This window comes from Mauremys mutica, chromosome 7 (genome assembly GCF_020497125.1).
Source record: "Mauremys mutica isolate MM-2020 ecotype Southern chromosome 7, ASM2049712v1, whole genome shotgun sequence".
NCBI lineage: Eukaryota > Metazoa > Chordata > Testudines > Geoemydidae > Mauremys > Mauremys mutica.
The window spans coordinates 53,123,313-53,141,965 of record NC_059078.1 but is presented as its reverse complement, the minus strand read 5'-3'; the positions used below and the strand labels follow the sequence as shown (position 1 = coordinate 53,141,965).

Here is an 18,653-nt window from a genome sequence, read left to right as displayed (position 1 = left end):
TGTTGATGTGTGATTGGCAAGGCAGGGGGGATGGGGAGCAGCTGGTGGTGTCTCACTGGCTAGAGTGTTTGGTGTGTGGTTTGCTCCTGTTCTTTTGTTTGGGTTGAAGGTCAGTGGGGTGGTGGTCTGTAAAAAGTCATAGGAAGTGGGAGTGCAAGTGCCGCTGGGTAACAGGATCTTTGCAGGTGCTGTGGGAGTGCAGAAAGCAATCTGCTGCTGCCCTGGGAGGATCACAGGTGATACTCTGTGTGTTAGACCACAGATCTGGGGGCTGTGTGTGTGTCAATTACTAGAATTATGGTCCAATGCTCTCCTCCTTCCCCCAGCAGTGTGTGCATGCTGCTGAGCGCCAGAAAGCCCATTTTCTCTGCCCTGTGGCTTTGCTCCCATTGTAGTGGCTGCCCCTCTGGGTGTGAGGTGCTTGGGCTGGGCTCCTTGCGCCCAGACAGCTTGACTCTACTCTTGGCCTCCTCTCTATGCAGGAGGGGGTTGGAGACACTCCGGATTCATATGCATATGATGGAAACAGGGTGCGCAAGTGGAACGTCACCACCACCAACTATGGTAAAGTAAGTGCCTGTGCTCAATGGCTGCCAAAAGGGAGCTCCCCTTTGCTCTTGGGCCTTCCCCACAGGTAACAGGTTAGGTTGCTAGTTGAGCACTGTGATTGCAGGGGCTAGCATTCCCCAGCTGCAGTGATGAGCTCTGCAGAAGCCTTAATTGGCATCTGCAGTGACACGGAGGTGTTGAGAGGAGCAGGCTCTGTGCAGCAGTTAGCAGAGTCCCGAGAGGCAGTGCTGCTCTCAAACCACATTGAACCCCATCACCGTCTTTGTGAATGCTGGCAGGGGAAGAGAAGAGGTAGCAGAGCCATGTTCCCTTTAAAAGGGAAGGAAGGGGCCAGCCCCAGGTGAGCTCAGGGATGCAGGCAGCCTGATAATCACTGACCTATGCTCCTGGTAGCACATTGCACCCTTACAGCACCTATGTATTCAGACGTAGCTGCTTGGCCATCTAGTTCAGTTCACTGAGCAGCTGCTGATGGGAATGAACCTCAGCTTGGCGCTGTTACTGTTCTTGGGAGGGCACCATTTGGTTTGCTCCTTGTTAAACAATGCTGCTGCCCTGTGGCTAATTCTGCTGGGTTTGTGGGTCTGACACAGCCACAGTCCTACGCATAAACCTAGTGATGGCCAACAAGGAGAGCCTCTGAGTGTTGTGTGCACAACTGGGCAGAGGTGGCTGACGATGCTGCGTAAGCTTCTGTGGGAAGGAGAAGTCCTGTGCTTTCCTTACTAGACTTGGCCAAAAAAGGGTTGTTAGAAAACAACCCAAATTGCTCTCTTTGCAAAACTGAAATCTTCCCTGTGAAAACTTCCAATTTCTGTCAGGAAAGTCAGAATGAATGCTCCTGGCTGTGCCTGCCTGCAAGGCTCAGTCTTAGGGCTTGGCTACACTTACAAGTTGCAGCGCTGGGAGTTACAGCGCTGGTCATGCAGCTGTGTAGGGTCAGCGCTGGAGTGTGGCCACACTGACAGCTACCAGCGCTGCAGTGTGGCCACACTTGCAGCACTTTCCAGCGCTGTATTGAGAGGTGCATTGTGGGCAGCTATCCCACAGAGCACCTCGTCCCGTTTTGGTGCTGAGTATTGTGGGAAGAGAGAGTGAGGCTGACTATGCGCACCTCTCCCTCACTTTAATCCAATCCACGCGCAAGTCTTGACATCTAACTTCCGTAAATTTCAAAGTCCTGTGGCGATGGGCGAGCGACGAAGCAGCAGGTGTGGATACACTGGGAGCTGTAGCCATGGACCTGCACACAGGCGGCTCAGGTCTAATGGTCGTCGTCTTGCTGATCGAAGCAACAGCTGGATTCGGCGTCTACCTGAGTGACTGAGCAGCCCTTTTTAGGACCGCACTGCTCACCTCCGTAGCAAGAGGAAGGGGCTAGAAAAGGTGCCCTAAAAATTGTTTGCTTCACAGAACCCTGGCCAGCTTACCGCGGCTGGAGGGGATCCCATCTTATGCGGTCGAACAACAAAACTTCAAATAACAAACCGCAAGGTGACACCACTCATTATTGGTACATGGAACGTACGCACGCTTCAAGATAACCCCTCAGCAGATCGACCAGAAAGAAGAACAGCCCTGGTCGCTAGAGAGCTCGCAAGATTTAACATCGATATTGCAGCCTTGTGTGAAACTCGTGTAGCCAACGAAGGTCAGCTCACAGAAATAGGGGGTGGTTACACATTCTTCTGGTGTGGACGTAGCAGTGACGAACGTCGTGAATCTGGAGTTGGCTTTGCGATTAAGAATCAACTTGTCCGCAAATTTGCCAGTCTTCCCAAGGGTGTGAACGACCGACTCATGACACTGCATCTTCCACTACCGAGAGGAAAGCAAGCTATACTAATCAGCGCTTACGCACCCACAATGACGAATCCGGATGAAGTAAAGGACAAGTTTTATGAAGATCTTGATGCCCTACTCTCATCCGTGAAGCGTACCGACAGGCTGATTCTACTTGGCGATTTTAACGCGAGAGTAGGATCTGATCACTCTGCCTGGGATGGCGTCATTGGAAAAAATGGAATCGGCAAATGTAACAGCAATGGCTTACTACTCCTGAAGACATGTGTGGCTCATGATCTGATCATTACCAATACCATCTTCCGCCTGCCCACTCGCAAAAAGATGTCCTGGATGCATCCACGCTCCAAGCACTGGCATCTCATTGATTATGTCATCATGCGGAGGAAAGATAGACAGGATGTAAGGGTGACTAAGGCCATGCCGAGTGCTGACTGTTGGACTGGTCATAGACTCATCATCTCTAAATTAAGCCTTTACATCAAGCCAAAGAGACGTCCGCAGGGAAACAGAGCTGTGGTGAAAAAGATTAACGTCAGTAAACTGAGGAACCCCAATACAGCAGCTTTACTAGCAGAAGATCTTGACAACCAACTCTTAGAGCTGCAATTAGAGGAAAATGCTGAGAAGGACTGGGAACGCTTCTGGAATATTGTGCACTCTTCTGCACTAAAGGTTCTTGGACCCTCACACAGGAAACAGCAGGACTGGTTTGATGAAAACGATGAAGAGATCAAGGCCTTACTTGCTGAAAAGCACCGCCTTTACCGTGCTCATCAGAACGACCCGTCGTCATCAGCTAAGAAAAATGCCTTTAACAACACTCGCAGGACCGTACAGAACAAGCTTCGCAAGATGCAGGACTCCTGGTTGAGTGCCAAGGCAGGTGAAATCCAGATGTTTGCTGATAGAAACAATGCCAAACGGTTCTACGAAGCCCTCAGATCCTTGTACGGACCTCGGCCCTCAGGGAGCTCTCCTTTACTGGATTTAGATGGTGTAACTCTCATTACTGAGAAGACTCTGATTCTACAGTGTTGGGCTGAGCATTTTCAATCCGTACTGAACCGCCCATCTTCCATTAATAACGAGGCGATTGATAGAATGCCCCAGGCGGATATCAACCACAGTCTGGACGTTCCACCATCAGAGTCTGAAATCCTACAGGCCATCAGCCAGCTGTCCAGTGGCAAGGCCTCAGGATCTGATGCGATCCCAGCAGAAGTTTATAAGGATGGTGGTGCAGTGCTTGTTGACAAACTCACTCAACTGTTTCAGTCCTTCTGGAATCAAGGGTCTGTTCCTCAGGAATTGAAAGATGCGTCCATCGTACACCTCTACAAGAGGAAAGGAAATCGAAAAGTCTGCGACAATCATAGAGGAATATCATTGCTTTCCAGCGCAGGCAAGATCCTTGCACGAGTGTTGCTGAATCGCCTGATTGACCACCTGGAACAGGGTCTATTACCCGAGACACAGTGCGGCTTTCGTAAAGAGCGTGGCACTGTGGACATGATCTTCGCAGTCCGACAGCTCCAAGAGAAGTGTCAAGAGCAGAATCATGAACTCTACACCATCTTTGTGGATCTCACTAAGGCTTTTGACACTGTCAGTCGTGAAGGTCTGTGGCGCATCATGTCGAAGTTTGGGTGCCCTGATAGATTCATCCTGATGGTACGTCAGTTCCACGACGGCATGACGACTCGTGTTCTGGACGACGGAGAAGCTTCAGAGGCCTTTCCCGTCACAAATGGCGTCAAGCAAGGGTGTGTGTTGGCACCGACCCTGTTCAGCATGATGTTTTCAGCCATGCTGTCAGACGCCTTTCAGAACAGTTCCTTGGGAGTCAGCCTGAGATACAGGACTGATGGGAAACTGTTCAACCTGCGAAGACTCCAGGCTGTCACCAAGATAAAGGAGACTGTGCTACGAGACCTCCTTTTTGCTGACGATTGTGCCCTGAATGCTGGATCAGAGCAGGAAATGCAAGCCAGCATGGACAAATTCGCAGCAGCATGCGATAACTTTGGCCTTCTTATCAACATAAAGAAAACCGAAGTGATGCACCAGCCAGCTCCGAAAGCCCAACACCAAGAGCCCACCATCACAGTGAAGGGGCAAAAGCTGCAAGCAGTGGACCAATTTACATACCTTGGCAGCACCCTCTCCCGCGCAGTGACAATTGACATCGAGGTCAACTGCAGAATCGCCAAGGCAAGCTCTGCATTTGGCGGACTGCTGACCAACGTGTGGGACCGCCGTGGAATAAGCCTTGCTACAAAGCTTAAAGTCTACCGAGCAGTAGTGCTAACTACCTTGATGTATGCCAGTGAGACCTGGACTGTATACAGGAGGCACGCTAGGCAATTGAACCACTTCCACACGACTTGCCTCCGCAGACTTCTGAGGATTCGGTGGCAGGATAAGGTGCCTGACACAGAAGTCCTTTCCAGAGCAGGCCTGCCGTCAGTTTACACTCTGCTTATGAAAGCCCAGACACGCTGGGCAGGCCATGTTGTAAGGATGCCAGACCACCGCATCCCCAAACAGCTCTTCTATGGTGAGCTGTCTCAAGGAAAGCGATCGCATGGGGGACAAAAGAAGCGATACAAAGATACGCTGAAAGCCTCTCTTAAGTCCCTGGATATCGACATCACCTCCTGGGAAACCCTGGCACAAGACCGATCGACATGGCGTACGCTGATCCACCAAGGCTGCCAGACATCTGAAGCTAGAAGGATAACCCTAGCACAAGAGAAGCGAGCACTCCGTGAAGCCAGAGCTGCAAATGTTGTAACAGTGGTGCCCACGCATGTCTGCCCGACATGTGGCAGAACATTCCGTGCCCGTATTGGCCTTACCAGCCATTTGCGGACGCACCGTGGACAGCTCACAACCTGATAGATGTTAAGGTCTTCTTCGAAAACGATGGACGAACATCATCATCATTGTGGGAAGGGGAAGGAAGTGTGTGGGTCATTCCGCTTCCTGTTCCAACACCCCGTGGTGCATCGCTTCACATCCCAGCATTCTGTCTTTCCGGCAACGTTTGGCGCCATTGTGAGTGTCTTTCTGCTCTGTGTGTGAATCGCGATTTCTGTGGGAAATGGAGCCCGAGCTGCTGAGGACTGTGCTGATGAGTGTCGCCAGCACAACACGTTTGGCAGTCGAGCTATTCCTTCAGCTCCAAAGTGACAGTGAGGAGTCTGACGATGATATCGATATGGATTTGCCTGCCGCGTGTGACACTACAGTGCTTGTGGCATTCACGGAAATGCTCAGCACCGTTGAACGCCGCTTTTGGGCTCGGGAAACAAGCACTGACTGGTGGGATCACATCGTCATGGAAGTCTGGGATGACGAGCAGTGGCTGCAGAACTTTTGTATGAGAAAAGCCACTTTCATGGGACTGTGTGCTGAGCTCGCCCCCACCCTGCGGCGCAAGGACACAAGATTGAGAGCTGCCCTGACAGTGGAAAAGCGGGTGGCTATTGCAATCTGGAAGCTGGCAACTCCAGACAGCTACCGGTCGGTCGGGAACCAGTTTGGAGTGGGAAAGTCGACCGTTGGAATCGTTTTGATGCAAGTTTGCAAGGCAATTAATTGCATCCTGCTAAGAAAGACCGTGACTCTGGGGAGCATGCGGACATTGTGGATGGCTTTGCACAAATGGGTTTCCCTAACTGTGGAGGGGCGATAGATGGGACGCATATTCCTATTCTGCCCCCCCCCCACCTGGCATCAGAGTACGTTAATCGTAAGGGGTATTTCTCTATGGTTCTCCAGGCGCTTGTGGATCACCGTGGGCGTTTCATTGACATTTACACAGGCTGGCCTGGAAAGGTGCATGATGCACGCATCTTTCGGAACAGTGGCCTGTTCAGGAAGATGCAGGCAGGGACTTTTTTCCCAGACAGGAAGATCACAGTAGGGGACGTCGAAATGCCCATTGTGATCCTTGGAGACCCCGCTTACCCGTTACTGCCTTGGCTCATGAAACCCTATACAGGGAAGCTTGACAGGAGCAAGGACCGGTTCAACTACAGGCTGAGCCGGTGCCGAATGACTGTGGAGTGTGCTTTTGGGCGTTTAAAAGCCCGCTGGCGTTCCTTGTATGGGAAGCTAGACTTGGGGGAAAGCAGCATCCTCGCGGTTATATCCGCTTGCTGTACCCTCCATAATATTTGTGAAAGGAAGGGTGAAACATTCAGTCAGGCATGGACCACCGAGGTTCAAGTCCTGGAGGCTGAATATGCACAGCCAGAGAGCAGGGCTAATAGAGAGGCCCAGCACAGGGCTACAAGGATTAGGGATGCCTTGAGGGAAGAATTTGAGGCTGAAAGCCAACAGTAATGTTTGCTGCCTTGCATGGGAGTGAATTGCACTGTTTACACTGTTGTTCTATTATCCCTAAAATGATTTGCAGTGCCTCTTTCTTTACTGGGCTAAGGTATCTTTCACTATCTGCTATAATAAAGACTGTTTTCAAAGCCAAGAATTGTTTTATTGAAAAGAAAAAAACTTCCTTGACAGACAGAAACACAACATTTCATGAACACAAGAGGGCAGGGGTGTGGGTTGGTGAACTGCACAGTCACAAGTTTGCATACGTCCTGTCTGGAGTGCTGTGCAATGAATCCTGCACTTCAGGGTGCATAAACTGCATGGTGATGGGGGTTGAGTGCAGAGGGTAAGGGTTGTAGTTAGCAGGGCTGGTTGGTGAACGTACAGGTGTTGGAGGCAGCTGGTGGTGGTAAGAACCTGGATGCTGGGGAAGGGGGGTTTGAACTGACATTGGTGCACAAGGCAAAAAGCTTTGGGACGGGGGGGGTGGGAGAGTAGCACGGTAGTGCTCTGCTTGCATGGCAACGAGTGACTCGATAGAGTCCGCTTGGCGCGACAGGATGCTTAGCAGCTTCTCTGTGCTTTTCCTCTTGGCCACTGCATTTCTCTTGCGGATCCTGCTTTCCTCGTCTCTCCACTCCTGCAAGTTTTTACTCTCTCTAGCAGAGTGAGCAATAACAGTCCTCAGCATGTCTTCCTTGCTCTTTCGGGGATTTTTTCTCAAATTCTGCAGCTTCTGTGCTGTGGTACATCTGGTCAGTCCAGCAGTCAAGGTCACTTTAGAAAAAAAGAATTGACAACATTTAACAGGGAAGCATTGTGTTCATTATCTCAAGACTGAAATTCCCAGACACTGAAGGAGTTCTTAGTCCTCACTTTAGCATTCTTTTACCACACACATAACACAGCAGAAGCCACAAAATGGTGAGTGAGGGGTGCTTATAGAGGGAGAAGTGGGGCTTGAGTGATAGAGGGGTGCTGGTTGCTTTGGGTAAGCTTCAGTGATAGAGGGTTTGAGTGAAGATGCAGCTGCAGGGGTGATCTTCACTATCTCCCTATCTCTATCACTAGCTTCACTAAAGAGTCTCCCAACATTTTTCACAGGAGTTAATCCTGGAAGATATCTCCTTGCTGCGAGTCACTAGGGAACAGCGGGAGGCTCTTCTACAGCAATGTGGATTCCGCCCTGGACCCTATGCGGGTTGCCTGTGTTCAGCGATGGTCCCCCCCCCCCCCCCTCGCGGCACAGTGGCGCGGACGCGTTAGCCTGACTGGGACAAGGACAATAGTGGCTCTCCCTATAAACCTGCGCAGGCATATTGCCCACGCTCTGGCTGAAACTTTTGCTGAGATAACTGCAGACGATTACCGCGACGTGATAGACCACATCAATGGGCTATTCCACATCTAGGCTGGCATGCATACAGCCCGAACCCCCCTTCCTCCCCAGAAACATTTCCACCCAGAAAATAAAAGCCGCTTACCGGTAACCCGCTGCTCTGCTTGTCCTTCTGCAACTGCTGGCTGCTGCGATTGGGTACTTTCCTCCTGGCTTGAGAAGAGCTCCTGGCTGCATGCCTCAAGGGACTCTGGGGTGTCTTCTGGGGTGTCACTCGCGTATTCCTCCCCCCCCCCGCCTCCGCCTCCTCCTCCTCCTCCTGTCCCCCACCCAGCTCAGAAGTGTCCATCGTGGTCCTGGGATTGGCAGTGGGGTCACCCCCAAGTATCGCATCCATCTCCCTGTAAAAACGGCAGGTCGTGGGGGCAGCTCCGGATCGGCGATTACCCTCGCGGGCTTTGTAATAGGCACTCCGCAGCTCTTTAACTTTCACCCTGCATTGTAGTGCGTCCCGATCATGGCCCCTATCCAGCATGGACCTTGATACCTGCTCAAAGATATCGTAATTCCTACGGCTGGAGCGCAGCTGGGACTGCACAGCTTCCTCCCCCCAAACACTAATGAGGTCCTGCAATTCGCCAGTGCTCCATGCTGGGGCTCGTTTGCCGCATGGAGGCATGGTCACCTGTAAAGATTAACTGATTGCACTCCACACACACCTGGCTGCAGCAAACAGGAAGGAGATTTTTAAAATTCCCGGGGCATTTAAAGGGCGGGTCACCTGAGGCAAGAGCAGTAGAGTGCAAACTGATGAGCAGAGTGGCTGAACAGGAATTCTGGGATAACTCCTTATTCCCTGGAGGACAATTAAAGCGCTGGTGAGTGTCCACACCTGCTGAGCAGCGCTGGATCACCAGCGCTGCACTCCTTATACCCCAACCCTGATGGGTTTTCAGCCAGCGCTGCAACCAGGGAGTTGCAGCGCTGGTTGTGCCCTGCAAGTGTGGACGGGGTGTAATTGCAGCGCTGGAAAGCCTCCACCAGCGCTGCAACTTGTAAGTGTAGCCAAGCCTTTAGAAAGACAATGATTCTATGATTCTAAGGTGGGTGAGGTCATACCTCTTATTGACCAATTTCTGTTGGGAACTGAGACAGGCTTCTCAGGTCTGTGAAAAGTACTCAAGTGCCACAGCTAAATATGAGGTGGAACAGATTATTGAAGCAGTTAACACATTTCAAGGGACCAGTCAAGGTGAAGTGGCCTGTTAACAGCCCTCCATTCATAGGGAGGAAAGGAAGGGCATGGGGAGCAGCTGGGGGAAGTTGGTAGTGGATTATTGTAATAAACTATAAATCCAGTATCTCTATTCAGTCCATGATTTTTAGAGCCTAGCAAAGTTATGAATTTAAGCTCTCAGGCTTGTCTTTTGAGGGAATTGTGCAGGCTTCTTTGAGGATGAGGACTGCGAGGTTGGATATAGAGTGATCACTTCGGGAAAAGTGTTCACCCACAGGTGCTTGGGTGTGTTTTGTCTTTGGAAGGCTCTTGTCAGCTTCGCTTTCTGCAAGTGAAATTTGCACAAGCTTTTCTGGGGGGCTGCTGAGACACAGTGCCTGGTCCCCCACCAGATCTGGGAGGAAGAGCCTCCCACTGTACAGACTACCCTGAGGCGAGGGACCTCAGTTTTCCATGGTGTCTGACTGACTCTGGGCAGCCTGGCTTTGCCAGAGCTTCCAGGGCCCCTGCTGTAGAGCGGGGACTCTAACTGGGGGTGGCTCCAGGGGCCCTGGAAGCTCCTGAGAACCTTGGATTGAGCCCAGACTTACAGGGCTTCCCAAACTGCCTGCTGAGAAACCAGGAGCATGGAAGCCCTGAGACTCTCTTGGGATTGGTGACAGCACTGCTATGTGGACTGCCCTGGGCCAGGGACCCCCAGGGCTTCCAGACTCATGGGCAGAGGGCTCCCTAAACTGACACTAGTGTTTGTTTTGGAAACATGTCAGTGTTACTGAAATGAATTTGGTGTGCATGTGTGTGTGGGGATTTCTGGTTCATGGGACACTTGCACAGATTTTGATTCATTCCTTTTTGTAATGAAACCAAATTGTAAAAACGCAAAATTTCCCATAAACCAGAAATCCCATGTTTTGGCCAGTTCTTCTCTTCCCAGTCCAAGAGTCTGGGATAGGTATCTGGTTGTGCTCTGGTTTGGAAATATCCAATGGGAAGCTGGTCGAACACCTGGATAAGCCTCTAAACCTTTTTCTTCTTTTTTGCAGTCCTGGGCGGCAGGAGACATCGTCAGCTGTCTGATAGACCTGGATGAGGGGACCATTGCTTTCTGCCTGTAAGCATCTTTGCAGGGCTCCCTGCTGCATTGACTAGCTCTGCTTAATATAAATATTCCTCTTTCCTCTATTCTCAGCAGATTCTGCCAGGCCTTGGTTGAGCTCCTCCTGGCAACCGCCAGGAATATTGTACTCCCATGGCTGAACCCTTGGCCAAAGTAGCAGCTTGGTAGGGTACTTACCCTTTCTCCCTGGCTCCTAATAGTCATGGAACCCAAATGGTTTACTTCTGCGCATGACTTAAAGGGTCTGTCTCTGGTGCAGAACTAACACAGGGGAATGGTGCTTGGGTTAACCTAGCCCAGATGTGAGCAGCCACACTGCGAAGACCTGGTCAAGTTATTGGGTCCATACCTAAGTTCCCTGTAAGCTGCGCAGTCGCACAGCAGCCTATTAAGCACGGTGCAGGCGCTCAGGGCTGTGGCAGGGAGAGATGCCTTTTCCCCAGTCCTGGGCCTGCTGTCGCTGGGGGAGAGGCGCTCCTCCCCACTGACCCTGGCCCTGGGCCTCTGCGGCCGGGGAAGAGGTGCCCCTCCTCACTGGCCCCATCCCAGCCCAGCCCCGTGCCTGCCGCAGCTGGTGGAGAGGTGCCTATTCTCCTCAGCCCAGGTGCTGCTGTGGGGAGAGAGAGCTCGGGGAAGTCCTCTTTCCCTGCTGTAGCCCTGGGGCAGCCTGTCCTGCACCCCAAACCCCTCATTCCTAGTCCCACCCCAGAGCCTGCAACCCCAGCTGGAGCCCCCACACTCTGAACCCCTTGGCCCCACCCCCTCCGCATGAATTTTGTGACACATCACCTCCATATTGGTTCACATAACAAAATTCGTTCCGCACATGTGTGGGGGAAAAATTAGAGGGAACACTGGTCCACACTGGTGCTGCACTCCTCCGAGTGTGTTGCTAGGACTACTAGGGGCATATCCCATAGTTCTTAGCACTGCAGTAAGCTGAGATCCTCTGATGGTTTTGCAGTGAGTCATGGGAGAACTTGTCTGTCCTGGGCACATGAGGAATTGTGGGAAGGTATTGGAGTACTATTGGCATGAACCTGTTTCCTTACTGCAAACTGCGTGGGTTACAAGCCCAAGTGAAAGCAGCACCTGGGCTTTAGCAAATAGCCCCAGATGAGCTAGCTGGTCTGAGTTGAAAGCTCTGTCAAATGTAGGTCAGAGGTTTGTGTGTACATGGGAGCCAGGTTAACTTTGTAGTGAAGACAGCTTAAAGCAGTCCAAGGGTTCAGGCTGTGCCCTCAGGAGTGGGGCAGTGCTGCTAGGCGTGGTGAGGAATCACTCAGGTTCTCAGGCCTCTGGGTCAGGTGTCTGTGGCATTGCATGGAGTTCTGCACCATTGCAATATTGCACTTGTGAAAACTCCCCCTGCCCCATTCCATGGACTCCCCTGCAGCAGTAGCTATCTGACAGATGCAGAGCTGCTGCAGGCACGCAAAGTGGTGAGCTAATGGGAGGGGCAAGTCTGCATCAGATCTTGGTTTTAAACTTCTAAAAGGCTGGTACAAAGCTAGAGAACTAGACATAGGGGCGTGCTGGAATTAGCTGTTAAAGGGAGCTGCAAAGCAGACTGTGAATGGAGCTTGTTCTTTGCACTATCTGGTGGCTACAGAAAGCCTGAAAGATGTCTTCAGAAACGCTTTTTTCTGCTTGTGTTTTCTGTGAGAAATTCCATTCGTATCTAGCCTGGAAGACTCTGGGGCTGGAGAACTAGTAAAATAATAGTGCATAAGGCTGGAGAGTGAAAGTTGAGTGAGTGAGGAAAGGGAGCTCCAGTCAGACTGTCTAATGCTGCTGTAAATTGAACAGCTGTTTATCTTCAGTGACTCTTTGTTAAAGAGTCTATCCCTAGCCCTCTAATTAAAGGGTGAGAGTTCCAAATATGCCACCCACACCCTCCAGCCATCCTGTGGGGAGGGGTGGTGGTGGGGGAACCCTTGGAGGCTGCCTTTGGGTCTTTTTTGCTGCTTTCCAATGGATAATCTCATTTAAAAAAAAAAATCCCTCGAAGGTGACCTTTAAACTCAATCCCAGGCAGCTATGTGACGAAGGGTAGATGAGCTCCCCCCTTCTGGGGCACTTAGGGTGTAACAGCCTTTACTCCTGTTCCTGTTGAGTGTGAGGCACCCGCTGGCAGGTGGGCAGAGCACTCACCCCCCTTTTCTCCGGGGCCAGGGCAAGTTGGGGGTTGCTGGGCTTCGCTCTATGACAGCTGGTTGATTGGCAAAACAGGTCCAGTGGAGTGTGGCAGTATTCTCTCCAGGGAATGGGAATCTCCGGTGTGGAGCAAACTGCTGCTGGGTGCCGGCTAGGGGAGGGGAGTCCAGCAAGTGGTGAGTGTTTCTGATGCACGGCAAGGACTGAATGCAGGTGCTTTGTGGAGAAGATGCTCTAACGCTGCACAATAATACAGACTGCAGGTGTGTGAACTGCAGTGTCCACCAAAGTGTGCTGCACTGTAGCTGCGGTGTGGATGCTGCTGGCATGAACTGCAAGGTGCCTAGTTTGCTCTGTGTACACAAGACTACGTTAATGTAAAATAGAATAATGGAAGCATAGGACTGGAAGAGACTTCTAGTCCAGTCCCCTGCACTCATGGCAGGACTAAGTTCACGTCAGCAGTATCCAGTGCAGTTACATCACAGAACTTCAGTGCATGCTGCAGTTTGCACCCCTGTAGTACAGCTCATGGCCCCTCCCTCCTAATTACATTGGCACCAGGGTTTGCTTCCTCCTGCCAGGAACTGGGAGCAGCACCATGGGAACACATTGCTGTTGGACCTGGTGGGCAAAGCACAGGGCATTTTCTGGCCCTGAAAAGTAAAGCCTATGGAGGGGCTGATGTTGAGAGTTCAGGGGCGCTGTGGGTGCCCAGCATCTGCAGACCAGGCCCTGCTGGAGTCCATCTAGGCAAAGGGCCCCTACTGGGGACAACGTCCTTCACCCAGGTGTGTCTGTTTTCAGTATTCCTTGCTAAACAGGTTAGCAAAGTGTTACCCTGCAATGCCTGTCCAAGGCCAGGCTCCTGTACATGTGAGCTGTCCTGTGGGCTTAGTGCTGGTGGCATGGCACAAGCACTCTGCAGCACAATGGGACTGAATTCCATAGCAGTGCTAACTTGGTCTCTGTGTGACATCCCTCAAATTCCCACCCCCAGGCCCACAGCCATGGCTCTGGAGAAAATCCTCTTCAACATAACTTGCTTGATTTTGATGCTGGGTTCTTGTTGTGCTTGCTGACTGCAGGGGCCTTGGCAGCACCGATTATGCCCAGGCCTGCCAATCTGTGTTGGAGAGGGGGCAGCTTGTAACCAGCAGCTCATCTGCAGCTGCCTTGCTGCTCTGGCTGTACTTCCAGCTCCCTGGCTCCAGTTCTACGTCTCTGACACCCCCCCACCAATTGCCTGGCACCATAGATCTGTGCAGGGAATATACACTGGGGACCAAGAGGCAGCTGCAGGCAGGCCCCAGCCAGGCAAGGGGACAGGAAACAGCCTGATACAGCACAGGGTGAATTCTACAGCTGAAGTTGAATGTTGTGGTTGAGGAATTGGAGATCTGCGGGGCCCTGACATAGATGAACAGGGCAAATCACACCTGCTGAGTGTTATCTGTTATGTATTGGATACCATTATTGCTACACATTCCGTTCATGTTTTCAGGGTTACCACAGCACTAAAAGGGCTAGAGACACATTTTCTGAATGAGATTCTGGAGCGCACGTCTGGTATGGATTCGTGGGCCCCTGGTGCTTGGCGGTGATTTCCGTATCTGCCAGTGCACATCTTCCCCCTTGCTGTGTGATCACAGTAAATAAGGTCTATTGCCTCCTCCTCCAAACATGGTTTCTGAGTTAGATGAACCACTAACCTCTTCCAGGCTAGTTAAACCCCATGGGGGCTGTCTCTTCTTTCAGGAATGGTGTGTCTCTGGGAACAGCTTTCGATAACATCACCAGGGGAGCTGGCATGGCGTACTTCCCCGCTATCAGCCTCTCCTTCAAAGAATCAGTCGCTTTTAACTTCGGCAGCCGCCCACTCCGATATCCTTTCACCGTAAGCCTAGGGGAAGAACAGCCAGCACCTAGACCATGCTGGCTGAGGGGTGCTGAGTGCACAGGCCAAACTCTGCAATCCATGATCCTGCCCTCGCTTGTCCTGCTAAGATGCGCTCTTCGCTGCCCCTAGGGCGGGAAGTTAAGCAGGGGTGGCAATATGTAGGGCCTTCTCCTGTACTGGGGGTGTTCCACTTTGCTCTGAAGTGAAGTGGGTATAATGCTGCCTCAGCTGTAGGCTGACTGGTCTTGAGTACCAAGACCCCTTCAGTGTATCTTACTCAGTGTAGAAGCCCCAAAGGGGCCAGGAGTGTGGGCCCCTTTTGCTATGGGCCCTTCCCATCCTCCACTCCGGGCTGAGGGCGCTCTAATGTATCTCCTGGCCTGGCAAAAGTGCCTCACATGTTGGTGGGAGGGTTGGGAATGGCAGCCCATAGCTGTGTGGCTCTTGGGCCTGAGGATCCCAGAGGTGATCTCACTGAGATGCAGAAGGGTCCTAGCAGTACTTCAGTGAGCAAAGTCTGAAGTATTTGTACTTCCTGGTGGCCTCTTGGAATGTCTGTTACCTGCTTGGCACGCAGACTTGCAAGTCTCCTTGCAGAGCCAGTGGGGCAGGGCTTCTGTTGCGTTCTGGCTAGTAGACTTTTCTTAACACTCCAGCACTTATCCAGTGGAGGGATATCCTGCAGGACCCGCCCAGCGTGGACCTGGTGAAAGCTCACAAGCTGTTGGGCTATCTGAAGAATGTTATTCACATTGGGATAGACGTGTTGGTAAGTTGGCATCATCAGGTTAGTGAGGCTAAGATTCTAGGAAATTTGTGCTGCTGCCTTGCCGCTTTAAAAGCTCTTAAAACTCTGAGGATACTCCCTACCTTCAGGGGATGTGCTTGTGGGGGCTCCTGTGACTTGGTGACTCCTAATTGCCTATCACTCAATGGTTGTAATAGGTCATCTCTAGCTTGTTAAAATATTTTTTATTTGCAATGGTGATGTAGCCATGTTGGTCCCGGGACATTAGAGAGACAAGGTGAGTGAGGTCATGTCTCTTCCACCAACAGAAGCTGGTCCAGTAAGAGAAGTTTTCGAACTGCACAGAGGAGTTCTTCAGGTCTGGGAAAGGTCCTCAAAGTTGCAGCTAAATACAAGGTGGAACAGATTAAACGTAAGGGGTTAACACACATTGCAAGAAACCACTTTAAACAAAGTGGTCAATTAATACCTCTGCATTATCAGAAGCAAGCTCTCCACAGACCAGGACTCACAAACTCAAAGGCACCAGACTCTGGCAGAACAAAGGATGCAAAACCTACAGACATAGCTCCACCGTTAAGATCAGTACCCCCATAACACTTTTTAGGATCCATGGGTCCTACATATGTCTATCACAACCTGTGGTATACTTCATCCCATGCATCAAATGCCCCCATAACACCAATGTGGGCAAACTTGCACAGAAAAATGATAAAAGTCCAAAACACCCTCGCACTTGTGGGGAATGCCTTTCCCAAAGCGATCTCTCCATGTCTTACCTCTCAGTCCTCATCCTCAAAGGAGCAAAGAGTCCTGTGGCACCTTATAGACTAACAGACATATTGGAGCATGAGCTTTTGTGGGTGAATACCCACTTCATCGGATGCATGTCAAAGGAAACCTGCACAACACCTTCAAAAAATAAGCCTGGGAACATAAATTCATAACTCTGCTGGACTCAAAGTCTTGGTCTACATGCAAAGTTGGGTCTTTTAAGCTGCCTTGTGTTGACCTAGTTGTGCATGTGTCTACACTTAAGCATGTGTCCCACTGATGTAAGCACCCTGTTACAGCCACACAGATTCACCACTTCCCTAGGGGGCACTGAGCCATGGTCGATGTATGGAGGTGGCTGCAGCATGAATGTAGACACTGCGTTACTTATGTCTACCCTAACAGCCCTCCAGCAGCTGTCCCACAATGCCCGACACTGACCGCTGTGGTGACAATTGTGAACTCCACTGCCTAGGGGTCACAGAGACCGGAAGGCCCCCCACTACCTCTTTAAAGCCCTGTGAATTTTTGAAATGTCTTTTCTTGATTGGCTTGACGAACACATCAAGCAGCTCTCTATTGTGTGCAACTGCCCAGCTCACCGTGCCAGCTACGTGCTCCAGACACTCTGGCTTGGAGTAGACAGGAGCTATTGGATTCCTGGACCTGTGGGGAGAAGAGGCTCTGCAGGCACAGCTACGGACCAGTAGTAGAAATCTGGACATCCATGAGCAGATTGTATGGGGGATGCAGGAGAAGGGGTACAACAGGGACTAGCACCATGGTGTGGGAAAGTGTAACAATGCAACAGGTGTATCAGAAAGCCAGGGAGGCCAACAGTCAATCCATTGCCAAGCTGCAGACCTGCTGCTTTTACAAAGAGACGCATGCCATACTCTGCGGAGACCCCATCACCAACCCACAGACCATCAGGGATACCTCCAAGGAGCCTGAGCCATAGGCCCCTGGCGTGAACAGTGAGGAGGTGGAGGAAGAAGAGGATGGGGAATGTGCAACTAGGGGGTCCAGCTATGCCACGAGCCAGGACCTGTTTGAGATTCCACTGCAGTCCCAGCTTTCGAGCATGGGCGAGCCCGATGTAAGGGAAGGAACCTCAGGTAAGTGTATAATTGTATTTTCCATTACAAAGCTATACTGATGGTGCTCCCATCTTAACAGGACACAACTATCAACTTTTCATTAATTTACTTGTACAAGAAGAGGTAGAGGTGGAACAAAGAGGTAGCATTATCATCTGCTTTTCAGTGCCCTGTAGAGTTAAGCGGGGTGTGGGGGGGGGTGCGCACGCCAAGCAGTTTATGCACACAGGGATGTTCCTTGAATCTTCCTGAGAGATCTTGGTGAAACTTTCATGGAGGTTCTCTGGAATCCTCTCCCAAAGGTTTCTAGGGATGACGGCCTTATTACTTCCTCCTCGGTAGGACACTTCCCACTGCATTCAGCAATAACTTCAGCAGGCACCATTGCAGTGCATAGGCAAGCAGCATACCACCACTCCCAAGAGCAGGAGATGGGTGGTGGTGGTCAGGGACTCCCTCCTAAGGGGGATGGAGTCATCCATCTGCCGTCCAGACCAGGAAACTTGAAGTGTGCTGCTTGCCTGGAGCTAGAAATCAGGATGTGATGGAGTGTCTCCTGAGACTTGATCAAGCCCTCTGACCGCTACTCCTTCCTACTTCTCCATGTGGGCACCAATGATACTGCCAAGCATGATCTTGAGTGGATCACTGCAGACTACGTGGCTCTGGGAAGAAGGATAAAGGAGTTTGAGGTGCAAGTCGTTTCTTGTCCATCCTTGCTGTTGAAGGAAAAGGCCCAGGTATGGACCATCAAATTGTGGAAGTAAATGCATGGTTAAACAGGTGGTGTCGGAGAGAAGGCTTTGGATTCTCGGACCATGGAATGTTCCAGGAAGAAGGATTGCTAGGAAGAGATGGCATCCATCTAATGAAGAGAGGGAAGAGCATCTTCGCAGGCAGGCTTGCTAACCTGGTGAGGAGGGCTTTAAAGTAGGTTTGCCGGGGGATGGAGACCTAAGCCCTCAGGTAAGTGGGGAGGTGGGATACCAGGAGGAAAACAAGGAGGAGGGTGCAACAGGGGAGGCCTCCTGATTCATACTGAGAAAGTAGGGCAGTCGGCTAGTTCTGTTAGGTGCCTGTACATGAACGCAAGAAGCCTGGGAAACAAGCAGGAAGAACTAGAAGTCTTGGCACAGTCAAGGAACTATGACATGATTGGAATAACAGAGACTTGGTGGGGTAACCCACATGAGTGGAGCACTGTCATGGATGGGTATAATCTGTTCAGGAAGGACAGGCCCGGGAGAAAAGGTAGAGGAGTTGCACTGTATGTAAGAGAGCAGTATGATTGCTCAGAGCTCCAGTATGAAACTGCAGAAAAGCCTGTTGAGAGGCTTTGGGTTAAGTTTAGAGGCAAGAGCAACAAGGGTGATGTCGTGGTGGAGTCTGCTATAGGCCACCAGATCAGGAGGATGAGGTAGACAATGCTTTCTTTGGACAACTAACAGAAGTTTCCAAATCACAGGCCCTGGTTCTCATGGGGGACTTCTGTCACCCTGACATCTGCTGAGAGAGCAATACAGCAGTGCACAGACAATCCATAGAGTTTTTGGAGAGTGTTTGG

General features: G+C 51.2%; 1 protein-coding gene across 1 annotated transcript in view; it reads left to right on the top strand.

The window, feature by feature from the left end:
- Window positions 1-18,653, top strand: part of RNF123 (ring finger protein 123) — a 161,958-nt gene that overhangs the window by 20,671 nt on the left and 122,634 nt on the right. The window contains exons 8-11 of the mRNA XM_045024068.1: window positions 483-569; window positions 10,337-10,404; window positions 14,326-14,464; window positions 15,135-15,236. Of these exons, the coding sequence (XP_044880003.1) occupies window positions 483-569; window positions 10,337-10,404; window positions 14,326-14,464; window positions 15,135-15,236 (396 nt within the window). The remainder of the gene's footprint in view (window positions 1-482; window positions 570-10,336; window positions 10,405-14,325; window positions 14,465-15,134; window positions 15,237-18,653) is intronic.